Genomic DNA, 12,416 nt, shown 5'->3' with positions numbered 1-12,416 from the left:
AACTCAATTTTTTACTTATTTTTCAATTTGTTATTGACGTTAACTACTATTTTTTTTAAAAACGCAGTTTTCAATTTTTTATTAATCTGTGGTTCAAAAATTCTGTGTTTGCAATTGTGGCATTTTGCACTATTTGAATAAAAACGCAAGATTTAACATTAGGGGAGAGTGGGGAGACTTGATCCCCTTTTTTTGTATCGCACATAACTCTGTCAATTTCTCACAAAACTTTAAACTTTTTGCATGAATTGAAAGCTTAAACATTCATCTATGTTTGGCTAATCAGATGAACTCTTCGAATCATGTCAAGCGTTTAAAAAAATATTTTAAACCGGAATTTTAAAAAAATTTAGGGGTAACTTGATCCCCCTTTCAACACTTTGAAGAAATCTTAAGCAAAATGTTTCTTATTCATCCAAACTTTTAATTTTCTATGAGTTACAGCAATTTCACATGAAACCTGTACGTTTGTGTTCTAAATATAACAAGTTTAGTATGTAAAATATTTAAAAACTTAAAATATTATTTTTTAGACCAAAATTAAGCATGTTTACAAAAGCTGGAAATTTTTGATTACAAAACTTTTGAAAAAAGGTTCAAACTGCAGTAAGTTATGTACAACTATACTAAAGGAAACTATGTATGAAAACCCAGCCCAATTAATTAGTCTTGAGACTTATTCCAGTGACTGTAAAAATGCAGGGATCAAGTCTCCCTAAACGCACTTTTTTAAACAATTGATTGTTAAAAATAGTATGACGATAAATTTAACATCAAATGCGTAAGGGTTTTGGAGTTGATAAGTTTATCAAACAATTCACATATAAAAAATATTTTTTTGAATACTTTTTTAGTGTTTTCTATGCATATCAAAAAAAGAAAAAAAGATCTCTTGGAAGTTTTTTGCAGCTCGTTTTAGAAAAATGTGTGTAACTCAATCTAAACATTTTTTATTTTTTTTCTTTGTTTTCTACAATGAGTTTTAGTTAATTTCGCACAACTTTCTAGAACAAAGCTAACTGTTTTACCCACATGCTGACGAGATACAGGCTTGAGATCAAGTGTCCCCGGGGATCAAGTCTCCCCACTCTCCCCTATATTCCAAAGAGCATAGAATCGATTATAAATTTTATCATCATCATCATTATTCTACGCATAATGATCCCATGTCAGTTTTGGACGATTTTGACTTTATAACATTTTTAAGTTTAGTTCGATGTGTACTTTAAGAGAAACACATAAAATCTGGTACTTTGTTCGGAAACTCATTAAAAACAACACCAAGTCTGTTTGTCCCATCGTTAAATTTCTGCGCATAATTGTCTCACCAAGTATTTTCTTACACGGAATCATTAGTTTTACTAAGCATTATGTCTTGTTTACCTGTTGTATAGCAAGAGAATCACAAATAAGGGTGATAAACTGCTAACTGGGGCGATTAGGGACACATAGGGCGAATAGGAACCCACGGGACAATAGGGACGTGGCGTTACATCGTGCTGCCATCTGGTTTTTTTAAGTGCAAGAGTGGAAAAGTGCTGAGTCATCGTCTAAAAATAGACGGCGTCCTATCTCGTTCAGCAAAATGAAGTCGATAAAGTAGTCGGTTTCGATGCAGAAAAAGTGGAAAATGTGGTCTAAAAATAGCGACGCCATCCCCCTATTATGCGTAGAAACACAGAAATCGGTCGAAAAATTTCAACCGCGTTTTTATCAGTTGCACTTTTTTGAACATGGTACAATAGGGACGTGGCGTTACATCGTGCTGCCATCTGGTTTTTTTAAGTGCAAGAGTGGAAAAGTGCTGAGTCATCGTCTAAAAATAGACGGCGTCCTATCTCGTTCAGCAAAATGAAGTCGATAAAGTAGTCGGTTTCGATGCAGAAAAAGTGGAAAATGTGGTCTAAAAATAGCGACGCCATCCCCCTATTATGCGTAGAACGGCAGTGCAGTTCTCACCAACACAGAAGCAACAGAGAAGATTATGTTGGTGCTCTTTCACTCTAATTTCATCAAGCGTCCATGGCGCGGTGGTAGCGTGTCGGTTCAATAACCAAGAAGTTGGTGGTTCAATCTTCGATCTGTCAAGGTTTTTTTTTTGTGAAATACAATCAAAAAGCAGTCGGTAATGTCGATAATTGTCGGTAACGGGCAAAAATGTCATACCCCTATATCGCAAAAAATGCATGAGGACAGTTTTCATGCAGATTCTGATATACTTTCATGCCGCCATGTATCACAATCATGCGACCGCCGGTTGGGTGTACGAAATCGGCCGATTTCGACCATTTTTTTTTGTATTTTTAATTTGGTTCAATCTTTGTTGGGGCCTTCTCCATGGCCAAAAAAGCCATTTTCTGTCATACAAGTCTTCATACAGTTTTGGTAGCTGTCCATACAAAAATGACACGTATATATTCGAATATCTGTAACTTTTGAAGGAATTTTCTGATCAATTTGGTGCCCTCAGAAAAGTTGTAGGTATTGATGAAGACTTTTCATAAAAATAGGTACACGGAAAAAAATCTTGCCGATTTTTTTATTAACACTTTTTAGACCATTAATAAACCACGTGGACATTTTTTTGGGAAATTTCATTTGGTTTTTGACAGCGCGCATTTGCCGAATGTGAGACTTGTATGAGAGAACTAATTATTACACAAAATAGCTTTTTTGGTCATAGGGAAGCCCCCATAAAGTTTGAGCCAAATAAAAAAAAATACAATAAAAATTCATTTCCGGTTTTTTTAGAGAATTGAAACAGTCAAACGTAAAAAAAAAAACAATGACAAAGCATAAGATTCTCACCATCATGACAGCAATCTATTGCCTGCCGCTCTCATCTCCACCTCGTCACGGCGTTTTGGCAAGATTCTAGCAGAGTTCTCACAGAACTGGATAATCTTACAGAATTCTAGCAGAAATGTTCCACTATTCTAGCAGGGTTCTGGCCGACCCAATTCTGCTAGAATATTTCATGACTGGGAAGAAATGGACTTGGAAGAAAGAAGACGTTGATGCTAGACTTTTTATGAGGATTAGGAAAAATCTCCATGGTATCCCCACGTAACTTTTGCTTCGCGTTTAGGCCTAGATTACGCTCTAACTAAGCGATTGATGGCATAATGTGTTTAAAGGTTATGGTTATAGAGACAATTCCCGTTTGACTATTTTTTGTTTTTAACTGTTAAGGAGCCATTACACTACCGCAAACAAACAAACAAACAAACTCGCACTTTTTCGTGTTTGACAGTTTGCCAAACTTGCAAACTTGTTTGCGGCATTTATTATGAAGGCAAACATCTGATGTTGCTGTCGGGACATTAAATTACGTTCTTCTGACAAATTGCACAAAAAGATCATGGTATTCCAAAACAAAGCTGTACTCACCGATACTGAACCCGTCCTCACCGCCTCCACCGCCATCATCATCATGCTTTCTCGTTTTGTCAGCTATAAAAGAAAACAACAACGGATTAGTTTTCAATTCACTCGTTTTTTATTGCAGCTCGCTAAACGCTCGCTTCCCACCTTGATGATGATTCCGCGTCGACAGCTTGTCGATAAACTTCCCAATCTTGCTGCCTTCGGCGTTCTTCAGCTGGGCCGGCCCGGGACACTCCTCCTTCAGGTCCTTCGCACACAACCGGTGGATGTTGAGCTCGCAATCTGTTGGAGTTTTAAGTTAGGTCAGAGTTTTGATTTAGGTTTGAATTGTGACATGGACTTACTCGAACAGTGATACCCTTGGGGGCTCACACCCCAGAGGATGTTCTGGCAATGGTTGCAACGGGTCACCTCGAAGTACGGCTGCAGCCGCAGGTTGTGCCCGAGGATGTCCTGCTTGCGGTTCTTCGCCATCAGCCGGCTCTTGAAGCTTTTCTCGCGGCTCACAAAGTGGTGCACCTTGTCGACGGGGCTGTTGGGGTTCGAGCGCGTTACGAAGAATCGCTGGATCACGGTGGATAGCGCCGAGCAGAGCGCTTGCTTCTTTGGACACTCCTTGGACGAACCGTCGTCGATTTCCTTCCTGTTGAGGGTGGAGAATGAGTTTGGATTAGGATGATCTTTTGAGGAATGGTTGAAATTGCTTCTTACAAATACTGTTGTAATTTCGGTAACAACGTCTCCTCCACTATCCGCTGCTCTTTGACTTTGTCTCCTTTGGCATTCTGTAGCTGCTGGTCGGTTGGACCGTACATCGTTCCGAGGCCCGCCGTCCGCTTCACCTGGAACTCCTTCAGCTGGATGTTGATGTAGTCGCGGGCCTTGTTGCGGCTTTTGAGGAACACCCGCCGCAGGAATTCGACCTTGTCGTTCTCCTTCTGCAGAGTGTCGTCGATTTCGCGCGCCAGCGACTCGTCCACGTTGGACCAGAGCAGGGGCTGCAGGAGGAATAGACAAAATTGAGACATTATAGATACTGAAAGCAGATGCATTTCTCGCTTGAACTTACCGCTCCAGGAACCAAGAACGTTGAGTGGATTTCGTACGCCCACTTACGCATGTCTTTGACGCTGCCCTCTTTGTAGAGGGACGTGATCAGGTAGAACAGCAGGGGCGACGGATCCGAGTTGGAAAGTACAAAGTTAAGAAATACTGCCAGGTGTGCCGAGTGGGCCGGCTCCAGCAGCTGCGACAGCGACCGGAACGGCCCGTTCTCCTCGATGAAGCTCTCCTGGTCGGAGATTTCGTCATCCTCCATCGAGATGATCGGCTTCTGGGCGACGTTTGGCTGGGCGGCCATGATCGTGGTGGACGCCGCCGAAGCGCCCGTCGCCAGCTGGTTCTGCGTGGTCAGCATGTTCAGCGCTCCGCTCGCGATTGCCAAGTCTCCGGCAGTGGTGTGATCGTGGTGCAAACCGACACCACTGCCGAGCATCGACGAGCCGGACGGGTAGGGCGGTGGGGGTGTTCCCGGCGGGGAAATGTCCTGTGAGCGCTTGTCCCACGAGTCGGACGAGGTCTTCTGGTGACGCGGCACCAGCGAATGATCGCCAAACTCCTTTGCGTTGATGTTCTCCGGCGAGGACACTATCCGGCGGTGCTTCTTGTTGATCGACTGGTTGATGTGCGCCGACGGTGGAGTCGCGTTCAGGGCCTGTGGAGGAGTGAAACCAAGGTTAGTAACTCAACTCTACAACAAAATCTTCGCCAACCCTTTTGGAGATGTAACCCCCCGGAAATACAACACACGTTGAAAACCGAAAAACAAAAATCGCATAAATGAACACACCCAAAGTGCTGCAAAACGGAACACGGGATCGGAGATCCCTCACACAAGAAATAATTCGTCCTGAATTGGGGGCAGTTAACAAGGGTGGTTTCGCTGACTGAGGTACAAAAGGCATGCATGGAAGAACTATCGAGCAGTACAAGCGGGCAACAACAAATTCAATCATATAAAACGTGCAGTTAGTTACTTCAAAATGCATTAGTTCCTAGAAAAGCAGTTCCGGACGTCCGGACAATTAAAGTATGAAGCATTCTTACTTGTTTCGGACACGTTGATAGCGGTGATGTTCCGGCAAATCTACCTATCATCAAATCTCTAATTCTACTTGATATGTGGCTTCAGATTCCAAATATTTGAATGATTGCTCGCAACATTTGGTTCTTGGAAGATTACTTACCTTGACGATATTGACAAATTTGTTAGATTTAAAGATTTCTTAAGAAAATATGATCATAATTTCTTTGACTATTCCGGCATTTAAAACAAGTTTCTTCTTTACACTTACATCCACAGGGAGGCTAGCGAGCTGCTTTCCGGCCAAAACTAGAGCGTGGATGTTCGAATTGCCTGGTTGTCCAGCTTTCTTACAGGCGCACTTTATTTCCTTAAAATTTGGCCGGCCTGCCTGTGAGGACCGCCGCTTTGTCTTAGCTTTAAGCATTTTTCACCTTTGTTGGCACTTGTTATGAGCTTCTTTGCGACCTGTCTTCCAAATCAAACTAAAACATTAACTCTGTTTGATTAGCTGCTATGAAACGTTTTATTCGTCATTTAGTTGATTGAAACTAAATAACTGAACTATGAAGGCCTCTGAGTCGACGTTGGAAAATACCAGCCATACCAAGTAGCTGGACGTTTTGAACCGTACACTAGCCATAATGATTGAGTCAGATTGAGGTTGTTAACTACTTGTTGATACATAGATCTTGATAGATCTAGCATCTAATAGATATGAATTTCATCTAAACGTATTCTGCCTGTATCCGATGCAGATCCAATATTAGAAGACACCCCTCTTATAGTCTAGAATATTGAGATTTTTTTGTTTGGGAGCGTTTCACAACTTCTTAAAAATCATGCTGATCAATACCGGTGCCAGCCAACGCTCTTACAGTTTAGTGTCAATACGCACCTCCCAAGAAAAAAGGGTCAAGAAATTGCTCTACGAACAGCAGAACAAAGGTGATTATTTGGGACTTTTCTTCACCCTCTCTGGCTTGCTTTCGCTGCCGTTGCTGAAATTTTCCTTGCTTCCTTAGAAGGTTTAAAGAAAAAAATTAGCACGTTTTGCACAAAAGCTCACGGATCGTTCTGAACATTCGGGGTTCGATTCTGCCCGCAAAATAATGCCAATGGCCGAAATTTGAGCCAAATCCATCCAGAGGAACTCATCGGCCAAGGGATTTTAAAATTTTGACCATGCATGAAAATAGATTATTTTTATTTATGTATTACATTTTGAACCGAAGTAGGCGTCTTTGGGGATCAAAATAATGTCATGATTCGAAATCCAGACACTTAGTAGCATATCATTTTTGATATAGCTGGCAAAAAATCATGTAACATCATGTATAAACAGTCAGTTTTAAGAGAATGTATGCAAAATACCTATGACTTTTCAAACAATTTTTCATCAGAATTTTAAAATTAATATGACTTGTTGTGCGTCTAAACCCGGACACTGAAAAAAGCTGATTTGAAATCCGGACACTCGATTTTGTTTATGAATCGCACAAATTTGGACTGAAATGTTAGTGAATGGCATTCTTTAGGTCTTAAATAAAGTGTAAAACAATCGATATTTTATATAAAAAATTGCTAGAATTTAAGGAAATCAATACCATAAATGTCTGCATTGTGCTACGGACGCCTTCGAAATATTTCAGTGAAATGTTTCACAGTTTTGGTAAACCCATTATTTTATTTTATTGTTTTGGCATTAACTACAGCGTTCGAACAAACTTAGAATGAAAGTTGATATTAGAATTCATCAAATAACTTTGTTTTGACATTCATAATGCAAACTTATATCCAAATAATTAATAAAACAAGATGAGGTGTCCGGGTTTCAAAGCGTCCGGGAATTCGAATCATGACGTTATACAAATCGGAGCAAATTGGAGATTTAGTAGAACAAATTGTAGTTTTTTTGAATATTTTTTTTGTTTTTTTTTTGTTCTTCAAAATTGCCAACTCTGCACCGATGTCGTTTATTCAAATTCAAATTCGGTTTTATTGGTGAATAATCAAGATACAATAAGTTCTTTTGAGGTACAAAACAGAGTTTTGGAGTTCCTTACAGCTGTGTGTTACATCATAATCCATTTTGGAACAGTTATTGCTTGTAAATAAAGGTGTTACCAAGAGTAAGAAAAATTAAAAAAAAAAACTTACTAAACTTGCTAGGAAAAGGGGATAGAAATAGAGAAAGCTTAAAACTAGATCACAGTTTTTTATCCTTTATAGATGTGCTTAATCATTAATTCCCCGAGGGCTAGAAATTGCTCCGCCTTGTTACGGCAGCTCCGAAACCGCGTCATCATCTCCCCGCGAGAGCAAAGAACTCCGGCAGGGTAAAGAGATCTTCCCGGTGACTTCTTGCTGGGCCGCATTGCCGCTACCGGCCGCGACCACGCTGGCAAACGATCGCCCCCAGCCAGGAGGGATCGCTGGGTTGTCCGCTGGAACCGTACGCTGGCCAGCTGCAGGAACGGCTGCACTCGTACTTCGTTGAGGAGGGTGGGACGCTGCTGCTTTCTTCTTCCTCTTTTCCTGCTCCTCTAGGTAGGACTTGCGCGCGACGCATCCGCGGTAATTACCGGTATGGTTACCGCCGCAGTTCGCGCACTTTACGCGCGGCTTGGTTTGTTCTGCGTTTTCCCCCAAGTCCGCCTTTCGTGGCAGTGCGCACACCTCCGAGAGGTGTGACTCACCGCACTTCACGCAGCGGGGCTGGAGGTTGCAGTTCCGCGAGCCGTGGCCGAATTTCTGGCAACGGTGACATTGCGCTGCGTCCGTCGGATTTTTGAGTAAAACCGCCAGTTTACCCAAAAACCGTCCAACGCCTTAGTCCGCCGCAGGTCTTGAATCTTGACGGTGCCGCGGTCGAAGTACAACAGGTACAGTGTGTGTGTACCTGTGACTGTTGTCTTCCGCGAGAGGACTTTTATGTCTCGCGGCGTTATTCCGGCACCCGAGAGGTGCTCCTTGAGGACGGAGGTCGGGCGGTCTTGGTACCCCTGCAAGACAATCTTTACAGCGGTCTTCTGCGCGGGGTCAAATGTGTAGAATTTGAAGTTTTACGCTTAAATTTCTCCACAACCAGGTCGAAGTTCTTTTGGTCAAATGTGAACACTTGCACTGACGCTTTACCTATTTTGAGGCAGTACACGAGGCCTTCCAGCTGCTCGTCAACATCGTCCGCCAACGTGTCCAAAACAAAAATTGGTGGTGGTCGTCGTTCCTTTGGAGTAATTACTTTTTTGGCGTCGGCACTTTTTCCGTGCACGACCATCGTCGTCGTCGTCGTCGGTAGTGCTACCGTCGGTGTTGTTGTAGCTGCTTTCCTCGTCACTCAGCCTCGCGAACTTGTTACTGGTGGGAATGTTGGCGGATGTTGAAGCGCCATCGGTCGACGGATTGCCGGAAGTAGCTGAACGGAGCCTAATAGGGCTGCGATCCTGGACGCGGTAATTAGCGTGTAGTAACTTGGGGTCGAATCCTTTGGCGCTCACACTCCCCGGCGCGATGGCGGTCGACGCGGCGTTGGTTTGTTTACCTTTTTGCACACGGCCGGTAGACGAGCTTCGCGGGTTTTTCGAGGCCGCACTCGAACTGCCACGGCCACGGCCGGCCCTTGGCATTCTGTTGGAGCAAACTCGCGGCTAATCACGGTAAATTACGGCGAAAATTTTCGAAAAAACGATGGAGCACTGAGCACTTGACTGCTGCTTGCACTCGTGCGTACACGGAGGTGGCGATGTCGTTTAAAAACACCGACTGTGGCTGAAATATGCACCAGGGCTATGTTTGACCCCCCCAAGACGCCTACTTTGATTGAAAATTGAATAACCGAATTGTGTTTAACTAATTTTCATACATAGTTAAAAACATGAAACCTGTGGGCTGATGGGTGGGTTCCTCTGCATGAATTTGGCTCAAATTTATGTCATCAACCTATTTTTGATTGCAGAAGTAACCACTTTGCTTTGCGATACTTTATAAAAAAGGGGAAATTTTCGTATGTTTGACGTTAAGTTTGGTTTCTTTTCCATCCAGTTTGCCGATTATCATTACACTCTAACGTGAGCAGCTATAAGACACATACACCGAGATTCCAAACGGAGAATTAGGATAAAAGTATAAATCTTTACCACTGCGTCATGGAGGCTGGTTGGTAGTGGAGTGGCAGAACACATCTTGCTCTTCAGTAAGTATGTACCGTGTTCCATCAAACAAGATGCAACGAAACTTTGGAATCCACTCTGAAGGAACCGATTTCCAGAAGGTGCAACGGTACTCGCTGGTCCTGGTGGAACCAGAATATCGCAATCATTTGGAACAATGGGGTTAGGATCAATTTCGTACGTTGTTTTAGGCAAAGTCTAAAGTGGCTAGAGGCATTTAGGGATGTTCCGACGGGAGACATCTACTGGGCCATAAGAGTGAATTAGTTGTCTTTATCAACGAGCCTTTCATAGTTTTTGAAGTATCAATGTTCTATGTCATACAAGTCATGCCTGTAACATAGCCACCCTATACTTAAATTACACATTATATGAAGAAATATCACACATTTCTGAATATATGTAAGCACCTCATTGAAAATACATGTTTAATTAGCATACTCTGGATAATGCTTTAAATAACTGTAATATCAAGTTTTCATTTCCAATATTCCTGGATTCCTAGATTTGAGATAGAAAACCTAAAATAAAAATTTCACCCTGAAAAATGATATCTCAACATCCGGATAAGACCTTGTAACCACATAACTATTGCGAATTGCTGCCGAATATCGCAGCACTTGAAAGATACGGGATCAGTAATTGTACCTAGAGAGCCTATATGGAGAGGCGAAATGTCACTCTCAGGGTTCCAATCGAACTGTCAAATCGGGGTTCCAATCGAGCAACATGATCATGCAAGAACAAGATTGGAATCAATTTAAAATAATTTTGGCAAAAAAACGAGACTTATAACGATTACAACTATTGTAAAACTGTTGTTGATAACAGAGGCGACGCGTGGCCAAAATGTTTACCTGTTCAAACAATCTTTTCAGTTATTTTCAAGTTTTTTAGCTCAATTATTTTAAAAAAATATCTTTTATACATGATAAAGAGAAATTAGATGATGTTAGCAATATTGTTGTGAGAATTATTGATCACATGATTTTTATTGAAATACACGGAAAGGGGATCGATCGCCAAACCAGCGACCGAATTTTGCTGGGTTGGTTTTGCTGATATCAGCGAAATTTTTCTCTAAACCAGCGAAATTTTTCGCTGAAAAAGGTGGCTGCGCGAAATCAAATCCAGCAACTTGGTTTCGCTGGTTTGTTATTTCCGAAACGGTTTCTTTTCCAGCGAAAGTTTTCGCTGGTTTGATACACATCCTTCCGACAGCCGTCATAAATGTTTGTTATTGTTCACGTTCGGAAGCGATTTGTGGCAATCGAATTGCTTTAGGGTTTTTCAAAACAAAAAGCATGAAAAAGTTCTGCATCAAGTGTTCAGCATTAAAATACATACTCAACAGGTGAGGGTTCTTTTCAATGAAAAGAAGCACGTTTCCATAAAGTTCTCGCAGCAGAAAAATACGGTGCAGTGAAGCTGGGGATGTATTTGTACTGCTGCATAGATGAGTGCACAAATTGTCGCAGGTGGCAGCAAGAATCGTAGGCGAGGAACTTGACCATGGCCGCGGAACAGTTTGTGCTGTGGCAAGTAAGTACAACCTGGTTTATTTTGGCATAGGCTTCTGCCGCCAAAACAAAAAACAAACGTCGGTGATAAAAACGCTGATCCAGTGCAAAAACACTGGTCCAGTGGAAACATTCGCTGAACCAGCGGATTTTTGCCGGAACCAGTAGAATAATCTCCTGGTTGATTTTGGTACGAGCTGCTGCCGCGGAAAAAAAAACCCGGACGTCAGCGATAGAAAACGCTGATCCAGCGTGAAGGAACACCAGTTCAGTGAAGAAATCCGCTGGACCAGCGAATTGTTTCCCAAAACCAGTACAATAATCTCCTGGTTGATTTTGGTGCCATGCCGCTTTTTCCAAACCAGCGAGAAAATTTTCTGATTCTAACAAAACTGATCCCCCAAACAGCGACATTTTTCACCAAACCAGTGATTTTTTTCACTGGTTTGGTAGAATTTCATCGGTTTCCAAACCAGCGAAAAAAATCAGCGATTCCAGGTAATTTTTGTGCAGGCTGAGAAATTAGCGACATTTTTCGCTAGTTTTAGCGAACTTTATCGCGATTTGGCGATGGATCCCCTTTCCGTGTAGTAACTTTTTCAAATTACAGCAATGATCATGCCTTAAGAAGTGTAAAATTGAAATGTTTTTTTACATTGTAGTTGTCTATAATTAGCTTGTTTTGTAAATGAATAAAAAACTAAATCAAAACTCAAAAATGAGGCGTAATCCAACCACAAGTTTTTCCCTGGAATTTTCTTTAGAATGACTTCTCTTATGTTCTATTGGAATAGATTAGAGCAAAAGTTATTAATTATTTTCAAATCTCACTAAGCAAACCTTCCCGATGTTGACCATTCTAATCCTGAAATCACGTGCTCTAGTTTCCTGACCAAAACAATTAGGCCATAAAAAATGTATTTTACGTTTATCTTCAAAATTTCCCTAAAAAACTAGAAGAGAAAAATTAATATCGATGATAATAAAAAATTTCATTTAACAAAAACTCGTGCAATCGATTGGACGTTTAACCTTTATTTTTGCATTGATTTTCAAAATGGGCTTTTTAAGCATATAACAAATTTTGAATTGATAGCCACAAATAAAAAATAATTTTCATAATTAAGTGTAAAAAGTCTGAGATTTTTTGTTTTTTTTTTACTGCGTCTCATATCCCAATATAAATCCATAAAATAAAATAAAAAACATCACTTTATAAAATTTTCCGAAAAAAATTTAAACGATCAAAACTCA

The 12,416-nt window shown here is 41.3% G+C and overlaps 1 protein-coding gene across 7 annotated transcripts in view; it reads right to left on the bottom strand.

Moving 5' to 3' along the window:
• Positions 1 to 12,416, bottom strand: part of LOC6052020 (rho guanine nucleotide exchange factor 11) — a 174,363-nt gene that overhangs the window by 88,631 nt on the left and 73,316 nt on the right. For all 7 annotated transcript variants that reach the window (XM_038256285.1, XM_038256281.1, XM_038256282.1 and 4 more), the window contains 5 exons: positions 4,457 to 5,101; positions 4,099 to 4,385; positions 3,732 to 4,030; positions 3,532 to 3,669; positions 3,391 to 3,453 (listed from right to left, as the gene is read on the bottom strand). In XM_038256285.1, the coding sequence (XP_038112213.1) occupies positions 3,391 to 3,453; positions 3,532 to 3,669; positions 3,732 to 4,030; positions 4,099 to 4,385; positions 4,457 to 5,101 (1,432 nt within the window). The remainder of the gene's footprint in view (positions 1 to 3,390; positions 3,454 to 3,531; positions 3,670 to 3,731; positions 4,031 to 4,098; positions 4,386 to 4,456; positions 5,102 to 12,416) is intronic.

The sequence above is a fragment of the Culex quinquefasciatus genome, chromosome 2, assembly GCF_015732765.1.
Source record: "Culex quinquefasciatus strain JHB chromosome 2, VPISU_Cqui_1.0_pri_paternal, whole genome shotgun sequence".
Classification (NCBI taxonomy): domain Eukaryota; kingdom Metazoa; phylum Arthropoda; class Insecta; order Diptera; family Culicidae; genus Culex; species Culex quinquefasciatus.
This window is presented reverse-complemented; position numbering and strand designations above follow the sequence as displayed.